Source organism: Canis lupus, chromosome X (genome assembly GCF_048164855.1).
Source record: "Canis lupus baileyi chromosome X, mCanLup2.hap1, whole genome shotgun sequence".
Classification (NCBI taxonomy): domain Eukaryota; kingdom Metazoa; phylum Chordata; class Mammalia; order Carnivora; family Canidae; genus Canis; species Canis lupus.
The window spans coordinates 88,813,842-88,841,713 of NC_132876.1; the positions used below are offsets into that span (position 1 = coordinate 88,813,842).

Here is a 27,872-nt window from a genome sequence, read left to right on the forward strand (position 1 = left end):
GCTGGCATTGAGGCCCATTTTATCTGTCCAAGAAATGAAAGCAGCAGATGTATAGTAGTACTCTGGATTGTTTGTATTATGGATCAGCTCAGTATTTGCGGTAAATCAGAGGTATAAAGCAAGCTCAAAAATCCAGTCTGCTACATGGAAGTGACAAACTACATTCTCATTATAAGGACAGTAACTCAGCATTTGTGTACTGTGGAAGTACCAGAATTTTCCAACAAATGAAATGGTAATGGCTTTTTTTGATGTGTTCCCTAGAAAGAATTGTTTTGCGATTTTTTTCCCCAACTGATAAACTCTTTTTCAGTGCTTTCATTGTTATTTACTAATAGTGTTATAGCCAAAATAAAATAGAACCGTGCAGTGGAACTCATTTCTTCTCCTCTGTTATAGCTGGCTCTGTGAAAGATGTTTGAGGAAACCCTAATTGCCTACAACCCTACAATGAATTGCATACCAGATGTACTGTTTTAAAGTCTTGGTTCTTGGTATGCATTTTTCACCTTTTACTTTGATATTAGCCTTTTGTTTGGAGCATTTCATGTTAAGCGGTATAAATATGTCTTTCTGGTGACATAATTAGATTCTCATTTTTCTTCCCAATACAAGCTAGGTCAGCATAATTTTGCGTTTGTTTCTTAGGCTGTTCTTTGAATCAAGTCAGAATTGAATCAAAGTCAGAAATACTGATTTCTTCTTTTTGCTAAAATTTAGTAGAATGACAATACTTTGGATAAAAACGCTCTTCTGAAAACTTTTATTTTAGATACCATTCAAATGGCATGATTTCAGACCCTTTGTTTGTCATTTTTTTCTGACAAAAGCACTTTTCTGTAAGCTTTTCATTTATTTTAGTCTTTAGCCATGAAGTATATGATCATATGAGGGCACAGGAAGAAATCTAGTGAGCCTATGACCTCAGCTGTTGTGTTAGACATCTTATACAGGATTAGTTCCAGATGAGTTCCATGGACTTGAACTTTCTCAGTTCTTGGATAACATTTGTCCTCTTCAGATCTGCTCCTGCTCTGAGTCCTGTGGACCCCGATCTCCAGTCTGGTTTAGCCTGTGAGTGCCCATCTTCTCTTGGCAGGGGAGAGGTAAATGACCAACAGAGTCCTCTATGAGCTCCTCCTAGAGCACCTGCCACTAACACCTTTACATCTGGACTCTCTAAGGGACAGGCCCCTGCCACCCGCCCAGTCTGCTTGTGTTGTCAGTTAATTACTGGTAGCCAGCACAGAGGAAGAGAAAGCCATTGGCCAGCACCAGGTGAGGAGAGGGGATCCAGAATGGGATGGGAGCCTGTGTGCCAAAGGCCAAGTCTCTCAAATGGCTTGTGTTAGCCCAGGGTGAGCTCAGTCTTTGGCCTGAAAAGGATTAGCAAAAGGCCCTTCACTCACTAAGTTCCTCCGTAACAAATTGTGCTTCAGCAGCCAGGCCCTAGCTAGTAGGTGGATTGGGAGTTTCATGACCTTGGTGTCCTTATGTTCCAGCTTGATTATCAGAGCCCTAAAGAAAGGTACCAACCAAGCACAACATAACCAAAAGTTCTTAGCTATTTTCTTCACAAAATCTTATCTGAATTCATTTTGCATTTCAGGGAGAGGGACAGATTGATTAGATTGTGTGATGGCTCATCTACTTGTACTAAATGGGGTAAAAGCAGTAGACAGGAAAAGTGGACCAGAATCAGTCACATTTTATTAGGTTTTTTGCTTAAGGAATACTTACTTGTGGAGATTTTGACTTATTTAATTTGAAAAGTGTAAGATTTCTCCACTCTATGATATGCCTTCAGAAACAATGAATCTTTGTAAAAATTGCCAAAGTACTAGGAATAGAAAAAGTTAGTGACAAAATTGAAGGTGACAGACATGGGCAAGATACAGTACATTGAAAATAATGGTTCCCACAATGGCAGACCCAGAGCTGTGGCTGGATATGTGCCTTTAGGTCAGCTGTAGAGGAGGAAGGAGTCTTTTGGTCAGAACCTACCTTTTTAATGAGGTTTACCCTGACCACCCTGTTCGATAATAAAACTTGTCCCAACCTACCTTAGTATTCTCAATTCCTGGATGTTACTCTTTTTCCCTATAGACTTACCCTCTTCTGATATACTTTATAATTTCCTTATTATGTGTATTGTCTGTGTATTTTTTTCATGTTCCTAGCACGTGGTAGTAATATACTTGCATTTAAATGTATTTTGTAGTTTGCTTGTCCTGCTTGTTCTATTTCATTTTTTTTCTTATGTGATTATTCCCTCCCCGACTTTGTTTGGAATTTAGACACTGTCTCAGTTTTTTCAGTGGTAACCCTTAAAATACCATATATTATGCACCAGAATGTAATACTGGTAAATCTTAATACCCTTAGGTCAACCACTGCAAGGGTCTTAGGAAATTTTAACTTTATTCTTTCTTGATTTAATACTTGTTGTCAATTTTATTTATTTATTTTAAAGATTTTATTTATTTATGATAGACCTAGAGAGAGAGGCAGAGACACAGGCAGAGGGAGAGGCAGGCTCCATGCCGACGAGAGCCGGACGTGGAACTCAATCCCGGGACTCCAGGATCACGCCCTGGGCCAAGGGCAGGGGTAAAACTGCCAAGCCACCCAGGGATCCCCACTTGTTGTCAATTTTAGTTCTCTATATTTGTACATCAACAGGACATTATTGTTTTACACAGCCTGTTTTTAGATTTACGCATATATTTATGTCTTACTTTGCTTTTCATTCTTTGCCTCTTCAATCTTCTCTCTGGGGTAATTTTCCCTCCCAAAAAGTGGTTTGTGTAGGTCTGCTATGACATTCTCTTTCAGTTTGTGTTCATCTTTGCTTTCATGATTGAAGTCCCTGGGTATGAGATTGTTTAGAAGACAGTTTATTTCATCTCATCGAATTGTTCCCATTGTCTTCTGGATTCTGTTGTCAGCTGTCAAAGTGTCACTTCTTTGAAGATAATCTTTTTTTTTTTAACCTCTGGATATTTTCCCTTTGTCTTTGTTTTCCTATGATGTGTCTAGGTATGAGTTTTATTTATTCTGTGATTAACTGGGAATCTTGAATTTGTGTCTAGACATGTCTGAATATTCTGTGAAAACATTCTATAAAAAAAAATTCTTTGCTGTTTCCTCAAATATTGCCTTGACCTCATTGTCTTCTTTCCTGCCAGGACCCCAATTAACATACATTAAATCTTTTCCTCATTATTTCATCTGTGTCTCTTACCTTGTTTTTTTGCTTTCTTCTTGTTTTTCTTCGTGATGTATTCCAAATCTTTCTTCTGACTTGTATTCCTCTTTATTAATTCTTACTTCATTCAGCTCCCAGAAATCCAACGAGTTTTAAATTTTGGTCATTGTAATTTTTTTTTCAGCATCTCATGCTTTGGTCTTTTTCTTCTGTCCCTTATTCCGATTCTTGCTCAAACTAAGATGGCAGTGTCTTTCTCAAGAAAGGATTTGCCTTGCCAGGATTGTGGGGGTCATAGCCACGAATACTCTAATCCAACTTTAAGATTTGAGATCCTATGGGCTACCAGATAAGAAGGAGCCATACCCTAAGTCCATGCAAGGCTGGGTTTGCTTTTGATTCACTTCCATCCTAGGCATAGCTTTTCAAAAGAAACCAGAATAAAGTCGGGATTGGTTTCTCAGGTAAATTGCGAGGCTTCTCTTTACTTATCCATCCTACAAGGCCATGTGAGTCCTATGAGGCATTTGCTTCTCAGGAGTAGAGAATTGCCCTGTAGGCAAAAGAAGCTGTTTGTGGCCAAGCTTACTGCTATGGATTCTCTCATTCTCCTATGTCTTCAAATGGCAAAATTTAAGTACCTTATAAGATATTAATACTTTTGAGAAGGGGTGTGCGTGCACATCCAGGTTTTATTTTGTTCTTCAGTAGGAAGATTGGCCCTGGTTGCCTGTTTCACTATTAGGAACAGAACTCTCCCTGGTTTTTTCCTGATTCCTGGTTTTGATAGTAAGATGGCACCTTAGTAGTATGGGAGACATCTCCTATTGTGTAGGGAAGGAGGAGTAAAGAAATACTTGTCCAGTAGCAGATGACTCCCTGAAGAAGTCCTCTCTTGTGCATATGTGCCAGGCACAGGCCTGTTATGCCTTCTCTTCTCTTCTCTTCTCTTCTCTTCTCTTCTCTTCTCTTCTCTTCTCTTCTCTTCTCTTCTCAGAACTCTTTGAAGTAGCTTTTCTCTCTCTTTCACAGTTTAAATGCAGTGGACCCAGAGAGCCTGAATAACCGACCAAATGTCATCATAGTAAGGGGGCAGATCCAGGAGTCAGCCCCAAGTCTTTTGAATTCCGAAGCCCATGTTTTTGTTTATGCTATGATGGCTTTGATTCCAAGAGGAAGAAGTCTGTCAAGAGTTAAAGTGTTTCCTCTTACAAGGCCTTTTTCACACTTAAGGAATATTTGCAGCTAGCTTATTTGTACCTCTAGGTTGCTTGGACATGCAAAAAGGAAGGTATAAGATCATTATGCAGTTTTAACATGCAAGGATTCTTGGCTAGTAGAATAATTTTTTTCCTTTTGAAATTTTTGTGGTCACTCTAGAGCTGCCTAAAAAATTCGTATGTTAAAAACGTGTTCTTTTATGTGATCTCAACCCATTTGTTTTGTATCTTTGCTGGATGTTCTTGATGTTTCATCCCTTATTTTTTTTCCCTAATGGCTGCTATAAAATAAAGGATTTGGTTAAGAGACAGTAAATAGTAATTGCATATGTATTGATTTTTAAGGGATGGATGAATAGTCATTGGTTATAGAATGTTTCTAACTTTATGATCTCATCCTATGTCTGTTTACCGATTTAAGATTGTACTTAAAATTTAGTTTTCAATCCAGCATTAATTAGGAGCCATGAAGTTTCTTTGTCTTCTCTTAATTGAGTTTATTTAATTTGTAATTTCATCAAAAAAGTGATTATATGGATAAGAGAAGTAGTTTATTTCCATTTGGTTATTATATCTTATGGTAAATGATTACTGTGATTGAGGCTCATATTTAATCTTGTCAGATTATACAAACTGAATTTGTTTTAGTAAACTGTTTAAACATTCAAGTAAAGCAAATGAATTGATTTTGAGCTAACCATTATCACAACTGATTTTATAAACTTTTAGGTTGAGAAGCTTTCTGAATTTTAGGAGCTATGTTTGGGTCTCTGCCATCACAAAATACTGCTTTTGTAAAATGCTTCATGTTTACAAGGCCTGTATTAAGTCATTAAAACTAAGTAAAGAACAGATGTTACTATATGTTAGAAGTAAAATGTCTGCTTTTTGAGTTTTAATTACGGTAGCATTAGAAGGATTTTGAATTGGCCTGCAACATCTCTAGTAAAACAAAATAATATATTTTTGAAGATGTATTTAAAAATTAACACGTCCTATGATTTTACAACTTTTGCCTGCCTTTCAGTAACTGGCATTGACAAATTAAAAGTTTTATTTCTACTTAGGAAAGTGAAAATCTCCAAGAGACTAAAGAACTAGAATGCTATTAACTGTAAGTGTAGATGAAATAAAATATAACTACACTAATGTGTCTTGGAGATGATGCTTGTTTGTGCATCCTAAAATGGATTTATGAATCCATTTGTCCGTCCAGAAAGCATTTGCATCTCCACTAGCATAATGTCACCTATAGTTCTATATACTAGAGAAACAAGGTGGCTAAGCAAAAACCCCTGCCCTCAGAGTACTAGTTTAGTCACCCAACATCTCCTGTATTAAGAGCTCATCTTCAATTATGCATCACCTTATTTATGTGGATTACTGTGACCCCTAACTTTCCTCTCTTTCTTTAATATGTAAGATCAAATAATGAGATTATTAAAAAAACATAAGTTTTCAATCAATATGCCATGACTAAAATACACTGAAGAGACTGGTATTTTATTTTTTATTTTTTTATTTTTTTAAAGATTTTATTTATTTATTCGAGAGAGAGAGAGAGAGAGAGAGAGAGGCACAGACACAGGCAGAGGGAGAAGCAGGCTCCATTCCATGCAGGGAGCCCGACGTGGGACTCGATCCCGGGTCCCCAGGACCACACCTGGGACGAAGGCAGCGTGAAACCACTGAGCCACCCAGGCTGCCTGAGACTGGTATTTTAGATCTCCTTTTAGATTCCAGAAGGCTGCAAGGGTGAGCAAGTATGTGAGTATCAATGTGTGTGGGGACAACAGAGAGGTACCCTTATTCTAATATATACTTTGTCTAATTCAGTATTCCTCAAACTGCAAGAAGTTGGGAAACATTAGTTACTTGCTCCGGACTCTGAAATTCTGAGCCAGGAGTCATGGAAAACTATAGCATCCACCTGACAAGTTTAATGGCTCCTATTTTGAACTGGCTCTATTGGACATAAAAGAACTGTAACTCATCCCCAAATTTTGAATAGAATGGACTCCAAATACTAGCCAGAAGGGAAGATGTTAAAAATGCACCAACTTCTATTTCTGGAACAAGATGATTTAGACTCACTTTTTCCTGCCCCTCCTCAATAAATACAACTATAAATGCCTTGGAAATTATTTAACTGACGGCAATAAAAGGACTCAGAAGTGGAAAGAAGGTAGGGTAGTAGTACTTGAGGAATGACTGTGGGGAATTCAGTGGGTTTTCTTTTTTACCTCCCATTTACTCATGGACTGGGTGCTGGAGAGACCTATTATTACCCAGAACCACCAAAGGGCATAGAAAACAAAAACAAAAGCCTGTTTTCTCTAGCCCCTTTCCCCAGGAAAGGGGAAGCGCAACAGAGACTTGGTGGGATTCCACACCTGGAGCCCGGCAAGGCAGTTTGATGTGCCCACAGCCCCATTTAGAACAGCAAAGCCTGGGGCCCTGGTGGGTGGTGGTCTGATCTGGTAGCAGCATCAAAGCCCTGGCTGTTGTAGTCCCCTATCTCCCTACCACCACCACCACCACACACACACACATACACACACACACACACAAGTAGGCCCCAGTCCTCTGATCTGCCTACAGCAGTAACAAGATCAAAGACCAGGCTGTGGTAGCAGCAGTCATTTGTTTCCCTGCCCTCCATCCTGTGGCAGAAGGAGACCCAGGCCCAGGAGCTGCTGATACCCGCCCCCTCAAAGTTGTCCAGGGAAAGCAAGTAGTCCTCGGAAGTACCTTTTGCCCCATATCAGCAGCACTGGAAAAGAGGAAGCAGACCAAAACACTGAAAGGGCTCAGAAAACTAAACAACTGTCATCAGAACTGAAGTCCACAAAACTAAACAACTGTCATCAGAACTGAAGTCCACAAAAGAACTCAAGAACTTACATACTGAACCTAAACAAGGCGACAGCCTGCTAAAATAGAAGATTCTTTGATCAAGAGTCTAATATAAAGGCCACAGTGTCTAAGATATTTACTTACTAAGCACCAGGAAAACCACCCTTTGAATGAGAAAAGACCTTCAACTGAGACCAATACCGACACTTGAATTAGATATTGGAATTATTTCCTGGGAGTTTTAATTCAGCCATCATAAAATTGTTCCAACAGTTGGTTATAAATTTCCTTGAAACAAATGAAACCAAAGATCTCAGCAGAGTTGAGCCAAGAGCATTTCCTAATGAATTGGAATAAGAAAGGGATGAAGAATGGCACCCTAGGTTTTGGCTAAGCAACTGGAAGGCAATGTGGAATTGGCCTTCAGCTGAGATGGGAGGAGGGAGACTGAAAAGCTCAGGAGTTCAGTTTCAGATGCGTGGAGGAATATACTGGTCCTTTTCTCTTTTTGTCCTCTATGCTCACTTACATGCCTTATTGATTAAAAGGAAGTCCTGACATAAGCACTGAAGGGTTGCTGCATCCCCAGGAAACTGATTAAAAATAAGCTTTACTAACTTGCATATTCCTTGTAACATTGTAGTGACTTTGCTTTCTTACCTAACTTGAAAAATCCCCCAACGGTTTGAATGTTTGATTTTACTGTCTTGCCTAAACAGTTTATATTCACTTATATTATACTCTTATTTTCTGATTTTTCCCCCTAAAGCAGTTATTTTCCAGATCATCTCCTCCTTTAGACCTAAAAACTGATTACTACAATTATGATTCAAAACCTATTTTCTGCTGCCCTGCACTGAGCTGGGTAATTAGGTATAAATGCTTATTTCCTTTGTATGCTTTGCCTTTTTGTTAACTGTTTTTTGGTTAAAAGACCAGAGGTTACATTATTGCCTGCTGAATATGCTTATATTAACAATTGTAAAAAGTAAATTACTTTTGGGAGTATTAATGAATAGACATTTAAATTGCATAGTTAAATCTTTTCCATCCTTTACTAAGCAAACAATTGGATTATCTCCCTCTCTAAGAATTTAAACAACAGTTTATATGCCCTGTTTGGGTGGGAGAATATTTGTTTCAGAAAAAAAGTTTGAAATTGGAATGGTTCACAGCCATTACAACTTTGTAATTTGTAGTGTGATTATAAATACTAAAATTTTAAAAAAAATAAATACTAAAATTTAGATCACCAGTCCAACATGCTTTTCGGGGAACACTCTGATTAATAGGTGCAATGTGGGTGATGGGAGCAGAGGGTGGTGTATGAGAGAGATGCTGGTTTTCTGACTTTAAGACTTAGCTGCTGATGTGAATATGGGGCTGGAATGGGGTGGGTAATATTTTATATGGTGTTTGCCAAACTTGATGGAGAAACTTATTCCTTAAGGACTCCACAAGATGCCAATTTGGGAAACCCCAACTTAGAGTGTTAGCTAAATCCATTTTTGTTTCTGTGCTACTATATAAACTTGGCATAATCCTAAATGTGCAACTAAAATGAATGATAGGGAAAGGAGCGGATTGCTGGCTTTGAGGTTTCTTTCACTAATTTATGTAATTTAAATGAAATAACTTCATTTTATTTAATTCAGAATTGGGTCTAACTTATTACAGAGATCCATAAAATGTGGTTCAGAGTGGGAAGAGATTAACAGTACTCCATAAAAGTATCACTGAAAAAAAAATCTGTTAATGAAGATAGTAACTTGTGGGCCCAAATATTAGTTAATGGCAGGCAACAGTACTCTTACAGGAATAATGTAGCATTTGGAGAACTACGTTAGTGGCATATTAACAGATCACACTCTTTTTTTAAAGATTTTATTTATTTTTTCATGAGAGACACACACACACACAGAGGCAGAGACACAGGCAAAGGGAGAATCAGGCTCCATGCAGGGAGCCCGATGTGGGACTTGATCCCAGGACTCCAGGATCACATCCTGGGCTGAAGGCACGCACTAAACCACTGAGCCACTTGGGCTGCCCCTCACACTCCTTTTATAAATATGATTTACAGTGTGACTTCATACCGCCAGCCTTCCATAATTTTTAGGTTCAGTTTATAAAAACTAGAATATGCATGCAGAATTTGACAATTGTGATCATTTTAGTACTTTAGTTATAAAGTAATTAAGTTCACGGACACTAGTAGAAAGTCAGGAGCAAGTTTCCCAAAAGTGTTTCTCTACTAAATATTTTCTTTGGATCAGTTTCCAAAGTATATTCCCACATTTAGAAAATAACAATGTGAATGTGCAGCTCTTAATTTAAAAATGAAAATTAGGCTTTTCTTGTGCCTGCCTCAAAAGGAATGGGGAGAATCTCTGTGTTTGTGCCGAGGGCAGATCCTGCTAAGCAGTTGGTCATTGCGTTGGTATTTCTATAAAATTCTATGAAATCCTATGTTCTAAGAGCTAGCCTTTAGCACTTTTTTTTTTTCTTTCTGGGCTTCTTGTAGTTTTTCTGTGGGGATGTTTACAGCAATTCCTTTCAGAGAAATGAGATGTGTTTGTGTTTTCTGGGGCTCTGTCTTCTGTCCTGGTCTGTACTCCTAAGAATTCTTGTTCACATGAATGGCTTCATTTAGTTCCTGTTCACTCATGCCTCCTTAGGGAGTACAGAGATTGAGAATTTGGATCTTGGAGTTCCATGTCTTGGTCCCAGTCCTGACTCTACCATTCATTGTCTGGCCCTAGACAACCTGACTTGGCCTAGGTTTCCTAATCTATAAAATGGGGCTAATAGTTTCTTGGCTGCTATGATAAATAATGATATATTTTACAATTGAGAGAATCCATATAAAGTTCCTAGCAGTATGGTTGGCAAATGGTATGGTGTCAGTAGTAGTTGGTGTTGTCTTCATGTTGACGCCTTCCTTGAACTTTATATTCCTGCCTAATTGTGCTCTATAGATCTCTGCCTGGATAGTTCATGGAAATCAATATTTTGGAAATAAGTATTTTCAAAACAACCATGTGTTTCTTTTCTCCGCTTTCCGCTAGCTCTTTGTCATGTAGCCCCTCTCTCATCTGGTGGTATGATTTACTCAGTAACTGTTGCCAGAAATGTGTAAGTCATTCTTTCAACTGACACCCCAAGCTAATCATTCACTACACTGTCAATTTTTTAAAAGATTTATTTGCGAGAGAGCACACATGTGAGCACGAGGCGGGAGGGACGAGGGAGAGGGAAAGAGAGTCCCAAGCAGACTCTGAATGGAGCAGAGCCTGCCACAGGGCTTGACCCCACAACCCCAAGATCACCACCTGAGCCAAAACCAAGAGTTGGTTGCTCAACTGACTGTGCCACCCGGGTGCCCCTCTACATTGTCAATTTAAGTATCTTAGTTACCTCTACTGTATTGGTTTAGGTTGTTTGTCACCTCGTACTTAGGCTAATGTAGTAACTTCCTGACTGGCCCCCATTCATTCTTCAACCCATCTTCCACTCTTCTGCCCTTTTCCCTTTCCAGCCACTTCTCACCCTCTGATTTTCCACACCAGCAGTACCAAGTAGCTTGCAATATCCAGCACAAACCATGCTTTGACTTGTCTGGAGGCTGTTCCACATGCTTCTACTAATTTCTAGAATTTTCCCCTTTCCCTTGTTGGCCTGAAAAATATATTCATCTTTCCAAGCCCTCATAGAGGTTTTCTCTGACCACCTTCCTATCCACAGATAGTAAACTTTTGGTATTATACTGTTTTAATACCTTGTTCTATAACACTATACTAAAATTATGTGTATGTACCAACTGTAATCTGTTAAGATTGGGTGTTTCCTAAGGGCAAGAATTGCTTTGTTAATCTTTTGTTTGTTTGTTCTTTGTATTTTTTTTTTTTGGTCTTACTTCCATGGGGGAAAATGAAGCGAATGAATAAAATGTGCAAAGATCAATAGAATTTTTTAATGTCAGTGCTTCAAAGTCCAATATCTTGAAACTTCTTTATATATTTAGCTAAAAAGGCCTAAATATGTACAACCAAGTCAGAATTCTTACTTTGGGGTGTGTTTATTTTACAATTCTCCGTGTTTTGTTTTGTTTTCTTTTCCTTCCTCCTCTGTCTGCTCTTCTTCCTGTTTCTTATCTGGTACAAAAATATTTTTTTCTTCTCTTAGCAAGTCTCCTTGATGCATGCTCCATCATATATGAGCTAACAAAAACTGAGCGTCTGTATCCTTCTACTATGGTCCTAAGCCTAGCCCTTCAAACACAGGTACTCGCACATACACATGAAAACATATCAATCAAGTTTTCTAGAACTTTTGGATTAGCAGAAATTGCTATGTATACTCTGTAGTTAGTCCTCTCCTAAAAGTGGTGAATATATCCTATGTAGATTCAGACCGGAGAATGGTGCGCTACATAAAATCTAAAGAAAAGTCTATTGAACTTTTCAGTGAACTATCAAGGTTTGACAGAGGTACTAATTATGCCAATATAAGTACCGAGTTAGTAAATGTTAGTCTTAACTCTTTGAATTACTCAGCTTTGACAGTTAAGCTAGATTTGTTCTGTTAGCTTATTGGAGATCCACTGCCAAATTTTCAAATAAGCCTCCCTTTTTTATTTTCAAGGAACAATCTGAATTGTACTGAGCTTAATTCCTCTGTCAGATCTTTAATTGTTAACATTTACGCAACAGTTCCTGAGACTTTGATTTTAATAATTTTCCACTTCATGTGCGTTCCTTTTTTTTTAAAGATTTTATTTATTTATTCATGAGAGACACACACACACAGAGGCAGAGACACAGGCAGAGGGAGAAGCAGGCTCCATGCATGGAGCCCGACGTGGGACTTGATCCTGAGACTCCAGGATCACGCCCTGGGCTGAAGGCAGGCACTAAACTGCTATGATTAGGCAAACTTTTCCTCTGGTTTAGTCACTGTACCTAAAGTAACACAGCTTGGGCTGTGTTGGACGTGGGGGTGGGTACCAGAACTATTACAGAGAAAAAGTGTCAGAACAACATCCCTGTCCTGTCACTATTGTAAAACTACAGGAAGACAAGGAAAGAATTTCTTGATGGAATGATATGTATGAGCTCTTATTTATTGCTAATGACTAACAGTGTTGAAATAGGAGGAAGAGACTACCATTAACTTTATTAGCTATTTTATATATACATATGTGTGTGTGTGTCTGTCTCTCTCTCTCTAGGATGTAGTTAAGATTTTATTCTTACTGCTAATATCATTATTATATTTTTACTTTGTTTCCTTTTTACCCACCCACCATTTATTTCCCTCAACTAACATCAGAACTGTATAGAAAGTCCTAGGAAAATACATACTTAGTAAATTGGTAAGGAAATAGCTAAAAGTACCGTGATTTTTCCAGTTTTATATACTTGTGTAAAATTGTGTGGCATCATAAATTTATCAGTGGCTTGCTCATTCCTAGTTTATTTTTGATACTTCATTCACCAAATATTTATTGAGGGTCTAATATTTACCAGGTACTCATTGAGTTTATATTCTAAACACATGTAATATAATACTATATATTATTAATACACATTTCATAATACAAATACACATGTGTGTGTTTATATGTATATGCCTATACACACATGCACACACACAGGTGCAAATAATATTCATTATTTGCAGTAGTAATGTTCTATGAAGTTGCCCCAAACATTAAATGAATGCTGAATCATTGCTCCTAGGGGAAATACAGGGCTAGGGTCCTGTGAGCTTTTGGTTACGTTTTCTTCAACCAATCAGTACATGACCTGTTTTATGTGTATTTTTGTTTGAAGATACCTTATTTCATTTGTATTGTTGTTTGATCAACATTGAACCATGACTAACAGCTCTGTAATTCATTCTTGAATGAAGCTTGTCTCACATATTTTCTTCTTAAGGCCCGTCACAGCCTTCCTGAACTTAGGAACACTAGACAACCCTTCAGCGTTACCCTTGAAGGCCATTATAAACAGTGAAATGACCAATAAAAAGTACAAAATGTAAAAAATGCACTAAATGGCAAAAAGTACATTTGCTTATAGTATGACAAGCTGAAACAATAAGGCAGAGTGTCACCTTGTTCAACCTTAGCTGGTAACTTCCACATCAGGTGACTCAGATATTTCGCTGTTAGGCATGTTTGTGAACGACTGTAAAAGTGCAGTTGAGTATTGATTTTGGATTATAAATAAATGTTAGTGACTTCATAAATACTCTACCAATGATGAGGATTGACTGTATATCAACTGTGTGTGTATGTATCTATCTATATATATATATATATATATATAATGTGTATGTAAATATATATATGAAATATGAATTTGCTGTTGGTCTTCACTCCCCATCCCATCCTGCTCTTTCCTTTTGTTAATTGGCGGTTCTTTTTTTCACAGTTTTCCTGTATCTCTTGTGGTACATTGCACAATTTGTTAAAAAGCAATGAAGCTTCTAGGCCTATGATATGGACAAGAAGTTCACCCTGTTACAATGAATATAATTCGTGTTAACCTTATTATGTTTGAGATTCAAAAATGGTTTTTTTTCAGTATATGTATCAAAATTATTTGTACAGATACGTAAAAAAAATTAAACTCATTGATTAGCAAGGTCTCGGGGATATACCTCTAAGCCACTAAAAACATTTTTTAAACTAGAAAACATATGTATGGAGGATTGTATAAAGTATGTGTGTATGTTAAAGAATAATACTGAAATGAAAACTCCTGAATCCATCATCCAGGTGGTGGAATGGAATATCACTAGTACCTTTAAAAGCCCTTTATATGCCCCTTCCCAAAAACAACCTCTCGCTCCACCTAACTGCTCTCCTGGCTTTTATATTAATCATTCTTTTTAGTTTTCTTTATGGCTTTACCACCTAGTCATGCATGCCAAAACAGTATATTATTTAGTCTTTAGAAACTGAGTAGTAAAGACAAACTTGGGTATGAAAGGAAAGGAGGACAATATTACCAGGAGTGTATGAAGATTCTCAGGAGAAGGAAAGCTGAACACAACCTCTTGTTCAGTCTGGCTTCAGAGAACCTGAGAGTGTATAGGAACTGTTTCTGGGAAGTCAGTTGGCAAGGTCCCAAGTAAATCCCAGGACACGAGGCTCCTCACAGGCAGGATATTGGTGCTATGGGGGCTGGCTTTTTCTTCTGCAGGGGACATGGTCAGGGGGCTTGGACTGCTCTACATTCTCCTGCTTTTCAGTCCAACTGAGACCCTCCTCCAGGTCTCAGGAATATTCCAACTTCTGTGGAGCGAAATGATAGTCTTCTGCTAAACTAGGCAGCAGAGAAGAGCAGGACTCTTAACATCCCCTGGTCAGAAAAAGCAAAACAGAAGAATCTGGGGCCAGCACACCCACTCCTGTTTTGAGGTTAGAAAGGGGATCAGTGACATTGGGAATCTTTGACAGCTCACAGTCTGTACTGGTTAACCTCTCCTTGACACTTGGCTGTCAGCCTGATATCTCCCTCCTTTTCACTCCTGGGGGCTCCTTTTATGTACCTCCTGTATTGGATCTCCTTTTTGCTGTCACTTGACATCCTTTTCACTGATCTAGTCTCTTGTTTTGGCAAACATCTTAAAATAATTTCTTCAGAAATTATGCATTGCAAGTAATTTATTGAGCTTTTTCATATCTGAAAATGTCTTTGTGATTATTGATTTTTCTGGCTGGATATAGAATTAAAAGTTAGAGATTTCCTCCGTGATTTTGAAGGAATTGCTTGGTTGTCTTCTTACTCTTAGTGTTGTCATTGAGAAATCAGAAGCCATACTGGTTTGCAGTCTTTGCATGTGAACCATATGATCCTTCCCTCCCAGCACACCCTTACCTCCACTTTTGAAAATTGGAAAATCTAGCCCACAGTGGCATGTATGGACAGGAGTCTATTATCTATTTTGTCAAGTATTTGGTGGGTCCTTTTAATTTGGAAACTCATGATTTTAGTTCTGGAAAATTTTCCTGGGTGATTCTTTTGAGTTCTTCCACTCCATTTGTTTTCTTCTTTTTGCTTTACTTTCTGGTACATTTCTTCAACTTTATCTTCTAGCCCTTCTATTGAGTTTTACATTTCTTAAGGTATTTCTTTTTCAAGAGCTCTTTTTTTTATTTTCTGAAAGTTCTATTGTTTCATGGTTATAATAGCTTTCTGAGGATATTCTTGGTCGTTTGAAGGTTTTTTATTTCTTGTTTAGTCTTCTTCCTTTAGGTTGTTCTTTCTGTTTTGTGATTTCTATCTTCCAAATGAGAGTCTACTCTCCAGATATCTTAGGAGTTTGGTGGTCTACTCATGAGTACGAATAGAGCAGTAGTTCTCAATTGGGGCCAATTTTGCCCCCCCCCCCCAGGGGACATTTGACAACGTGTGGAGACATTTTTGGATGTCAAAACTGCGTCAAAAGGTGCTATCCAGATTGCAGTTAAGCATCCTACAATGTAGAGGACAGCCTCGCACAACAAGGAACTATCCAGGCTAACCTGTTGGTAGTGCTGAGGTTGGAAAGCCTGCAGTAGAGGGACTGAAAGCTGATTGAGAGTTCTGAACTTGTGGTGGAGCTCATCAAGCAGTTCAAGTCATTATTTATATAGGTCTTTCCTTCTGAGCTGGTCAGATAGGCAACAAAATCTTTCTGCTCCTGCCTGAAGGATAAAGCTCTAGCTTCTAATATCCTCCCCACCCCCACCCCATGAAGGGGGAAAGGGGGGTACTGTCTGCGTTCAGTTTGTGTGTGATCACTTAATCCCCTTGCTTTTCATTTAGTAGTACCCATTTCCTCAACTGCCTTGTGCCTCCAGTTCTCAGAGCCTATGTTTTACCCTGTCTAGAGAAGATCTCTGGTAGAATGATGGTAGGACAGTTGCACAGTGGGATGGACTATGGGTATGGAGGGGATCTAGGACTCTAACTGCTTCTCTAGAGATTTCATTCAAACCTGTTCTTTTAGCCCCACCTTCTTAACTTCTAGTTCCAGGGTCATCTGGTGTTATCAGTTCAAGAATTTCTTGAGAATTCTGGAGTGTAAATGGGTTTGGCTTATGAACTTTTCCTTATTTTCTCTTTGCACTTCAGCTTTCCTGACTCAGCTAAGTCAGTAGTTACCACTACTCCATCTGCTTTTTTGCTTCCCAAATTTGATAATTACTATTGTCTCCTCTCATTTCTCCCAGTCCTTTTTAAACAGTGATAGCCTCTTTGGTACCATTTTAGTGGGGTTGAGGGAGGAAAATAAATTAGATGCATTGTGTTAAATCTATCCTATTATTCTGGAAACCAACATACTATATTCTAGCCTGATTTCACTTAATTCTAGTTTCCTTTTTATGTATTTACTTTTAGTATCAAAATTATTCATTTCCGGGGTACCTGGGTGGCTCACTCGGTTAAGGGTCCAACTTGATATAAGCTCAGGTCATAATCCTCAGGCCCTGGGATCCAACCCCGTATCAGGCTCCCCACTCAGCAGGGAGTCTGCTTGAGGATATTCATTCATTCATTCATTCTCTCTCTCTCTCTCTCTCTCAAATGCTAAATAAATCTCTTTTTAAAAATTGCTCATTTCCCAGTCTTAACCTTTTGTCACATAAATGAACACCAGAGGAGAGGACTCTGATTGCATAGAGACACAGCTGCAGGCCGTAGTACAACATAGTACAATTCTGGTTTCATTGACCTTTTACTTAACAGAATTCTGCAAGCTACCACCTGCCTCAAATGGAACCTTGTACCACAATCCTAATCCAAATTCACCATTCTAAAAGAGTCAAACAAAGAACATCTATTTTATCAACTCTGAAATGCTATCAATTATCTTCCTTCATTTCAATTAACACACTGGCCAGGATTAGTAAAAATATGAGAAAGATAGTAGTTCATAATGATGGCTTACAACTATCTGTCAGTATTTTCCCCCACATAAATACTCGAGAACCAACTGTATCGTAGACTAAAAAAAAATGTAAGGATGAAATTTCAAGCATGGAAGAGTTTTGGCCAGAACGAATGGCCAGATCTAGGCCTCCTGAATTTTTGCTGTTCCTTAAAATATCATTCAAGTATAATTAATAAGTATAAAATATTTACTGTATTACACTTTCTCTTCTTAGACTTAAACACCTTTTTTTTCCCTCCATATTCCCTTTTCTCTCCTTTCTCTCTAGCTTTCTTCATTTTATTATTACTAAAAGGGTAGGGAGAGATGCTCTGCTTTCTTCCTCACCTTTCTTCAAACAGGAAAAAGTTAAAAAAATTGACTCTATTGTCCATGAATAATCCCACATACAGATCTTGGAAAATTTCCAAAAACATGTAGTGAATTGAAGCACACTACATAAATGTATATATAAATAGAATCCCAAGGGTTTATGTGTGGACAAAAACCAATTACATTAAGCATTTCTGAAATTGCTTGCTGTCGTCAGGATAAGTAGTCACAAGTAAGACATCCAGATTGAGAATGAAAACATTTGTGTAAGTCCTGCTTCACTTTGTTGTATTGTCTTCTCTTAGAGCAAAATCTTTGAGCAGTTTGGAGTGGTTACCAAAAAGGTCTTTCTTCGGTGTTCTGAAAGACACATTATTGGTTTTTTTTTTTCCCTTCCAGTTGAGCTTTGTTAGGTTGCTTGAAGAGAGAGATTTGAGCTGTGGTGTAATTGATGTCCAGATGATGGAATGGTGAAGTCAACTAATTCATATGATGTTCAAGAAATGTTTAAGTCTGGGTTAGATTACATTCTTTTCCTTGTTCCCTAATTGAGAGAAAGACCAACTTCTCCTTTAAGGCAGGCAGTAGCACAAGTGTCCCAATGTAAATGAAGAACTTATCTGCTGATTGAACAGACGTCCATATGTACTATTTTTACCTATAAAAGCTAAAGATGGTCTTATGTTTCCTGGGGTGGGGGGCGGAATACACATGTGTATACATGTATTTAATGACTTAAACTATACTCGCCTTCAGATAAATCAGTATATTGCTGTTGTATTCTGTATTATTTAATAGTCAATTCATGTACAGATCAGTCGTTGGATTATCTTTAGAAACTTATTTGATAACTATTTTTTTTTATTTGATAACTATTGATCACAAGGAACTGTGTGTGCCCGTGTGTGTGTGTGTGTGTGTGTGTGTGTGTATGTATGTATGTATGTAATGCCTGGGCCCAGGCATTGGTGTTTTATCAATCATCCCAGTTAATTGAATTGTATGGCCAGTATTGAGAGCTATATCAATTTAGAGAAAGAGCTAGATAACTCAAATGGCTGGACCAGTGGCTCTCCTGGTAGAAAGGACTTGCTTTACTATGGCAACTTGAAGGAAGATAGATTTCTCTGTGACTTCACATGAGACTGGAGAGGTTGTTGGAGGCAAAATCATGCAAGGGTTTTCTTTATGAATTCCCTCTTCAAGTCTTCTGGCTAGATTTTGCTGGGGTGTATTTTCCTATTTGAGAATTACGTATTTCAGTTCTTAACCAAATATATGCATTGAATATACTTTCTCTGGGATTTTGAGCAGAAACACAAGATCAGATTTTCATTTTTAAAACAGGACAACAAGAATGAGTGGGAGAAACAAGTTCTTCAGTAGTCCTGTCAGGAGATGGTAGTAGCTTAGACTAGTTTATGATACCTGGAAAGAGGTGGACAGGCTTGAGAAAAATTTGAGAGAAGCTCAGTAGGACTTGGTAGTGAAGATTGGGTAGGTGGTAATTAAGATGAAAGGGAAGGGGTCAATAACAAGTTTCGGCTTCAAAAGGTAAAAGCTGTGTGCACTACCGCTGTGATTTCTTATTTTGTTTAAGATATTGATAATATATGGAGAATATTACAAAGATTATTTGCCTTGAATATAAGCAAACTAGTTAGTATCTTCATAAGTCATTTTGAAATGCAAATTTGTTTTCTATTCTGGTTTAATAACTTTAGTTTGTGAATTATTTACCTCATAGATTATAGAAAAATATGTTCAAAATTATAGTACTTAAATTTGATCTTAAACTAGACAGTGAGACATCAGTAAGATGTTGATGGGACTCTAATCAATGAATTAAACTCGGCTTCTTTTTTTTTTCTTTAAAGGGGTCCCTTCAGTGTTGTACGACGATGTATCAACAGAGAAACTGGGCAACAGTTTGCTGTAAAAATTGTTGATGTAGCCAAGTTCACATCAAGTCCAGGGTTAAGTACAGAAGGTAAGAGATGGATTTCAAGTAAGTTATTTGATGTCTGGCTTTATTTCATCTCCAAAATCCATTTATCAACCTAACTTTCATCTGGGGGTGGTGAAGTGGCGGGTATAATATAGTGGGAAGTGGGTGGAGACAGTTTAAATTCCATTCTGTCAGTTCTAGAACATGGTATTTGAAAGATAGCTAGAGTAATTTACAGTTAGAGAGCAACATAAGACTGCTCTAGGCCTACGATTTTTGACTAGGAAGAAAGTGAGATCTGGATATATATTTTTGTAGGGTCTAATTTTGGGTCCTGTGGTACAGAAGATGGGATGGGAGAGGAGGAAGGGGAAATAATGGCAAAGATATGATAATTGCAGGCTCAGAAGAAATAAGATGAATTCCTTCTAAATCCATAACTTAACCATCTTTAGGATTATGGTCTAATAGAACTAAAGACTCCTAGATCACATTTGGTTTATGTCACTTAGAAGAGTATATATGAAAATTTGAAAGATCAGTATTGTTATGACATGCAGGACTTAAACTTGGTTTTAAGACCTTGGTATGGACAATCACATTTATATGTAAATATTTTTTAACAGTAGGTAAGCATTTTAAAGTTACTTTTTTTGGGGGGGGATCCCTGGGTGGCGCAGCGGTTTGGCGCCTGCCTTTGGCCCAGGGCGTGATCCTGGAGACCCGGGATCGAATCCCACATCAGGCTCCTGGTGCATGGAGCCTGCTTCTCCCTCTGCCTGTGTCTTTGCCTCTCTCTCTTTCTCTCTCTGTGACTATCATAAATAAATTTAAAAAAAAAATTTAAAAAAAATAAAGTTACTTTTTTTTTTTTTATATAGAATTTAACTCCTAGTTCCACATAGCCACAATTCACATGTGCTCCTACTTGAGCTGGCACAATTGATTATATTTATTTTTCTAATTAGCCTCTCTTCTAAATTCAGGCTTTTTGACTGTCCAATAAAAGATATCCTTCTTTATTCGTTTTAAATCTCCCCAAGAACAATGCAGTTGATAGTTGAAGTTGGAAAAGCTAAGGCAGAGTAGCCTATTTATATTTTATCCAGTTATCCTAACTTTGAAAAGTAAAATCCCACATACTGTAAGCTCTAAGTTAATCTGTTTCTGTAGATCTTTCTTGAGGATCATTGCTTTTAAATACTTTTTTAACCCTTTGAATTATTACTATTATCCATATACTGATTATAGAAGATTGTTGTTACAACAAGAACTGATTTTTTAAAAGTGTTTTAATCCTTAAAATATTATGGTAAGATTCAGAGGTTTTAGATCTCATGGTTTTATCCTCCGAAATTGGCTATTACTACTTTTTTATATAAATTATTTTATAAATTTAGCAGAATTTAAAATTTACTTCCAAGCAGGTTTTGCAACTTCCTTAAGTTTCTTAAAACTTTACTGCATGTAAGTTTAATATACTGTATTTGATATTTTGTACCTCAGTTGTTAACTAATAAAACCTTCCTGGGTCCTGAACCTAGTTTATTAAACCTGTAGATGTGATGAATCTTTATTTCTCTTAAATGTTCTGTTACTGTTGATGAACTTAGTAAGAGTCTAGTTTATTTTATTTTATTTTTTTTTTATTTATGATAGGCACACAGTGAGAGAGAGAGAGGCAGAGACACAGGCAGAGGGAGAAGCAGGCTCCATGCACCGGGAGCCCGATGTGGGATTCGATCCCGGGTCTCCAGGATCGTGCCCTGGGCCAAAGGCAGGCGCCAAACCGCTGCGCCACCCAGGGATCCCTAGATTTTTTTTTTTTTTTTTTTTTATTTATGATAGGCACACAGTGAGAGAGAGAGAGGCAGAGACACAGGCAGAGGGAGAAGCAGGCTCCATGCACCGGGAGCCCGAAGAGTCTAGTTTAAAATCACAAGTCTAAATCAGTTACTCAATATACCAATTTTATATTGATTTAGCTCATTGTTATACCTAATTCTGAATCTCTCTTGGCTAAAGACATTTTTAGGGAGGCAATTGATTACTTTCTCAGTTGGCTGAGGTTGTTTATTGACAGATTTTTTCAGCAAGGGATCTCTGCTGCTACAGACTCAGACTGCCAGGCTGAACCTCTTTTTTTTAATTGTCACCTAGTTAAGCAATCAAATGCCAAACTTAAAAGGGTGGGATGTGAGGGGGCTCACTTGTAGTACATGTCTCTGAATGTATCTTGTCTTTACCTAATATATGGGAGCCTGCCACTGAAATTGTGGCTCACTCCTTCATTGTTTCGGCATTGCTTTTGCTATATAAATGTCTTCCAAGTCCTATTGTGAAGACAAGGCCAGGTCATTTCATTGATCCTATATGGTTGGGCCACAGCCTTTAAGGTATTACATGATACCAGTTGAATTCCACATATTACTCATGATTTTATCTGGTTTTGATAAGGGTTCATTGTTACTCAGATGAAAATGTGTCACTTGTCCTTTATATTCATGGCACCAAAATGTAGTTTTCCCATCTTCTTTAGCACCAAGAAGCAAAATCAAAATTCCATTTCCACTACATCCTTCCACCATTTTTCCTTTTCTTTCCTTCCTTCCTTCCTTCCTTCCACTGGCATCCCATATCCTTTTTTTTTTTAAAGATTTTATTTATTTATTCATGAGAGACACAGAGAGAGAGAGGCAGAGACACAGGCAGAGGGAGAAGCAGGCTCCATGCAGGGAGCCTGACATGGGATTCGATCCCGGGTTTCCAGGATCATGCCCTGGGCCTAAGGCAGCGCTAAACCGCTGAGCCACCCGGGCTGCCCCCCATATCCTTTTATTACTCATTTTTACACTATCTTACTTTAACTTGGATACATTTTAAGATATATATAATAAACATTTTATATATATAAAACCTCTGACCAATTTCCCCTTCCCAATGTCTTCTAACTCCTTTCCAGTCACTGCAGGCAAAACATCTTATCCTTTTTGCCCTTCCAGTCCATTTACAAACTGTTAGGTCCAAAAAAATGACCTCATTCATGGCTAAGTGTAAGAGATGCTATATTAAGAAGAAACATATTTTGAAGTGAAATTTAAAACAAAAGGAATCTGTAAGTTTGAATAAGAATATCTAGAAATAATTTTATTTACTGTTACATTCTCGTCTAATTAAGCCTCTTTCAAGCAACACATAATTTAAAATCTATTCTTTATTCTTTTTTATTTTTTAAATTTACTTTTTAATTTAAATTTTACTTAGTTAATATTGGTTTCTGAAGTAGAATTCAGTGATTCATCACTTCCATTTTTTAAAAATTTTTGTCTTTGTGGTTTATTTGACCTTGTCATTGCCTCAATATTTTTTCTTATTTTAGTGCATTTGTATTCAAATACATTATTGAGTAAAATAGGTTTTGTAAAGGGTCATCTGAGGTCCTAACATATTCTGTTTACTTGGACAGATCATTATAATACAAAGACAGATAAAAAGAGCACCTACTTTTTTTATAAATTTATTTTTTATTGGTGTTCAATTTGCCAACATATAGCATAACACCCAGTGCTCATCCCATCAAGTGCCCCCCTCAGTGCCCGTCACCCAGTCACCCCCACCCCCCACCCACCTCCCCTTCCACCACCCCTAGTTCGTTTCTCAGAGTTAGGAGCCTCTCATGTTCTATCTCCCTTTCTGATATTTCCCACTCATTTTTTTCTCCTTTCCCCTTTATTCCCTTTCACTATTTTTTATATTCCCCGAATGAATGAGATCATATAATGTTTGTCCTTCTCCGATTGACTTATTTCACTCAGCATAATACCCTCCAGTACTATCCACGTCGAAGTAAATGGTGGGTATTTGTCATTTCTAATGGCTGAGTAATATTCCATTGTATACATAGACCACATCTTCTTTATCCATTCATCTTTCGATGGACACCGAGGCTCCTTCCACAGTTTGGCTATTGTGGACATTGCTGCTATAAACATCGGGGTGCAGGTGTCCCGGCGTTTCATTGCATCTGAATCTTTGGGGTAAATCCCCAACAGTGCAACGGCTGGATCGTAGGGCAGGTCTATTTTTAACTCTTTGAGGAACCTCCACACAGTTTTCCAGAGTGGCTGCACCAGTTCACATTCCCACCAACAGTGTAAGAGGGTTCCCTTTTCTCCGCATCCTCTCCAACATTTGTGGTTTCCTGCCTTGTTAATTTTCCCCATTCTCACTGGTGTGAGGTGGTATCTCATTGTGGTTTTGATTTGTATTTCCCTGATGGCAAGTGATGCAGAGCATTTTCTCATGTGCTTGTTGGCCATGTCTATGTCTTCCTCTGTGAGATTTCTGTTCCTGTCTTTTGCCCATTTCATGATTGGATTGTTTGTTTCTTTGCTGTTGAGTTTAAGAAGTTCTTTATAGATCTTGGATACTAGCCCTTTATCTGATACGTCATTTGCAAATATCTTCTCCCATTCTGTAGGTTGTCTTTTAGTTTTGTTGACTGTATCTTTTGCTGAAGAGCACCTACTTTTAAGAGGCTTATGGTTTAATAGTCTCCAGCCATTGTTTCTAACATTGTTTTATAAGAACATATAATAAATTCTAAATACATAATTTACAAATTAGCTTTTGAAATGAAATACTATGTATTAGTTGGAGACCACTTCTATGTTTTAATATTTTAAATTCTCTTTGCTCCACTGAAGGTGAAATTATTGTAATTATTTGAATATCTGTTTTCTGTTTTTCCCAATAAAATCATAATTTCTTTTCAGTAGGAGTTCTTAATTTACAGGCTGTGGGGTATCCAAGAACCTCTTAAATTGTAAGCAGAATTAAATGAACATATATATTCATTTGTAGGAAGAAAGTCCATAGCTTTTATTAGATTCCTAAAAAGGCATATTATTCCTAACTAGTTCAGCTTCTTCTTTCACACGTATGAAAAAATGAAATTGATGCTTATGAACATGAGATGAATAACAAGTTTTTATTAAATGAAAGCTGGGTGAATTTATATTAGGATATTACTTCTCATCAGAGGATATTTTCATACTTACATACACAGCCTCTATTAATGAAATTCCTTGATGAATATCTTAAAACTTTTAATTAATGCACATTTTATCTCTTACTGTACTAAACCACTAATTAAATTAGACTTTTTTTGTTTTAAAAATAGGTATCAAAATTAATTTAGGTAAATCGTTTTAAGAAATTCTTTTTTTTATTTTTATTTTTATTTTTATTTTTTTAAGGTAAGATATATAGAATTAGAAACAGAATTGACAGTTCTCAGATCTTGAAAGGACTCATTTCTTTATGGTTCAATTTTAGAAGTTCAAAAATGGCAGTTTTTATTTTGGAAGAATACTGTCTTCTAGAAAGAATATAGATTGGGTTCCAGTTTACCTAGTCTCTAAGAATATCTCATTCTAAAGGTCCCAGGTAGCAGATGATGTCAGTGAAATTGGAGTAGTATAAGGACTTTTGACAATTCTGCTCGCCATAAAAGCAAGAGGAAAACCAGTAAAAATAGAATCCAACTTTTTCAGAACTCTGGAAGTTAACCAAAGGCTTGCAGCTACACAGGAAGAATTTATTCAGGAAAAACTGCTGATTCTTGCTAAGAACAGTGAGCTTTGTGGCATTTTAACTTGCCCCATTGCCATCTCCCTCTCTCCAGTTCCATAGTAACCTTGAAAACACAGAATTCATGGTGAAAACCAGGACCTTTGAAGCCACCAAAGGAGGCAGAACAGGGATAGAATTCCTTGAAAGCCTCTGGCCCATGAAATTGTCATTATTGATCTATCTGGTAGTTCCCTGAAAGGGACCCCACTTGCAAGGCTTGTCTTTATTTGGTCTGACTCAGAGATTGCCTACTACAAAATACCTTTTTCCTGAGGGCATCTGTTGAAAATTTTCAGAGACAGTTTACCTTCACAGCTATCTGAGGCCATAGAGTAACAGCTGGGGCAAACAGAAAGCTAACCTAAAAGCTTAAAAAGAAAAACTGGTTAGTGAGAGGTCTGTGGGGGCTCTGAAAAAACTACAAACATATTTGTGGGAATCAAGAAGGCCATGAACATGTATGGGACTGTGCATATGCTCAGAAAAGCCCTAACAAGGCCTTAAGCTCTCAACTGTGGCCAACTTTCAGGCTGTGCAAGTAGGAATTGAACGCTAAGGCAGAGTTGTCAACTCCCTGAGGGTTAAAGGTATGCCCTAACACACAGCCCCTGAATAAGCAACAGCTAAACTAACCAAGAGAGACTTAGTGGCCACATACAACAAAGGATGCAGACTTCATAGAATTGGTTCCAAAAACTCAACAAGTAGGAACAAACATAGACCTTACTTTTTTTTTTCAGAAAAATTTACTCAAAATGCTTTTCTCAAAAAAAAAAAAAAAAATGCTTTTCTCCTCAGAATGGGAACAAGGTAAGGCTGTTCATTCCCACCATTCTTATTCAGCCTAGTGTTGGAAATCATCACAATAAACCAGGGAAAGGAAATATAAGCATATAGTTTGGAAAGGAAGAAATGAAACTTTTCATTTCTAGATGACATGAAAGCCTATATACAAAATCCTAAGGATCTTCAACAAAACTTCTAGAACTGATAAGTAAGTTCATCAGCAATATAAGATGAACATACCAAAACCAATTATATTTCTTTATTTCTATTTACTTGGCAAAGAATACTGGGAAACCACAGTTAAAAGCATTATGCTATTTGCAATTGCCCAAAACAAAAACAAAATGAATTCTTAGGTATAAATCCCATAAAATATCTATAAGTCTTGTAAAAACTACAGATCTCTGATGAAGGAACTCAAAGATCTAAATAAATGGACAGATGTACTCTTCATGGATTGGATGACTCAACAAAGATGTCATTTCTTCCCAGATTTATCTATGGGTTTGTTCCAATTCCAGTTAAATTCCCAGGAAGATTTGTTGTTGAAATGGAAAGGCAAAAGAACAGGAATAGAAAAAACAACTTTTGAAAAGCTGTAATAAAGTGAGAGAAATCATTCTACCCCTTTTTAAGATTTATATAGCTGTCTTGTGTGGTACTGGCAGAGGACTAGACTGAGATCAATGGAACAGATTTGATTGCTCAGAAGTAGCCCCACACAAGTATAGTCAACTGATTTCTGGCAAAAACTCAAGCCCAAGTCAGTGAAGAAAGAATAATTCTTTAAAGCATTTATTTATTTATGAATGAGAGCGAGAGCAAGTGGGGGAGGAGCAGAGGGAAAAAGAGGGGGAAAGACTCTCAAGCAGACTCCTCACTAAGCGTGGAGCCCACTGCAGGGCTCGATCTCAATCCCAAGATCATGACCTGAATCGAAACCGAGAGTCCAATACCTAACTGTCTGAGCCACCCAGGTGCCACAAGAATAGTGTTTTTTTTTTTTAACAAATGGTAATAGAGCAATAGCCCAAAAATTGAGCCTCAATCTAAATCTAATATTTTAGAATTACCTCAGAGTTTATCATAGATTTGAAGGTGAAACATAAAACTATATAGCTTTTAAAAGAAAACATACCAGAAAATCATCAGGACCTAGGATACGGAGTTCTTAGACATGATACCAAGTGTACAATTTAAAGATAAAGAGCAAAATTCCAACATTAAAAAAGAATCCAGTTACCCAGTGAGTAAAAAACTTGAACATTTTCCAAAAAAGAATTATACAAGTTTCTACCAAGCACATGAAAATAATGTTTAACATCCGTAGCTATTAGGGAAATATAAATTTAAACCACAACAAGATATTATACCACAACTATTAGAACTGCTGTAATAAAAAATAATACTATGTTCTGGAAAAAATATAGAGAAACTGGATCTTTTATAGATTGCTGATGGGAATATATAGGATAAAGTGATTCTGGAAAATAGTATAGCAGTTTCTTTGAAAAATTAAACATAGACTTGCTCAACAATTCAGCAGTTGTACTCCAGGAAAATGTACATCTCAGAGAAAGGAAAACCTGTGTTCTCACAAAGACCTGCAAGCAAGTTTTCATAGCAGTTCCATTTGAAATGGTTAGAATGTAGAAAGAATTAAAGTGTCCTCTAGTGGGTAAATGGTTAAACAAATTGGACTACATCCCTACCATGGAATAACTATGCAGCAAAAACAAAAAACAAAAAAAAAACAAAAAAACCCCACAAAACCTGTTGATGCATGCAACTACTTGGATAGCTCTCAAGGGAATTATGTATGCTATGTTTTTTAAAAACAATTTCTGAAAGGTCATAAACCATGTGATTCCCTTTATATAAGTTTTTAAGTAATAAAATTATAGAACTGGACAATAGATTAGTGATTGTCAGGCATTAGGGATCACAAACTTTGTGAGAA

General features: G+C 37.3%; 1 protein-coding gene across 13 annotated transcripts in view; it reads left to right on the plus strand.

Moving 5' to 3' along the window:
* The window catches only part of CASK (calcium/calmodulin dependent serine protein kinase), a 349,933-nt gene that overhangs the window by 48,848 nt on the left and 273,213 nt on the right, over nucleotides 1-27,872 (plus strand). For 7 of the 13 annotated variants that reach the window (XM_072816978.1, XM_072816979.1, XM_072816984.1 and 4 more), the window contains exon 2: nucleotides 19,422-19,534. In XM_072816978.1, the coding sequence (XP_072673079.1) occupies nucleotides 19,422-19,534 (113 nt within the window). Of the gene's footprint in view, nucleotides 1-19,421; nucleotides 19,553-27,872 lie in introns of all 13 variants that reach the window. The other 6 variants (XM_072816975.1, XM_072816976.1, XM_072816981.1 and 3 more) reach the window with 1 other exon arrangement.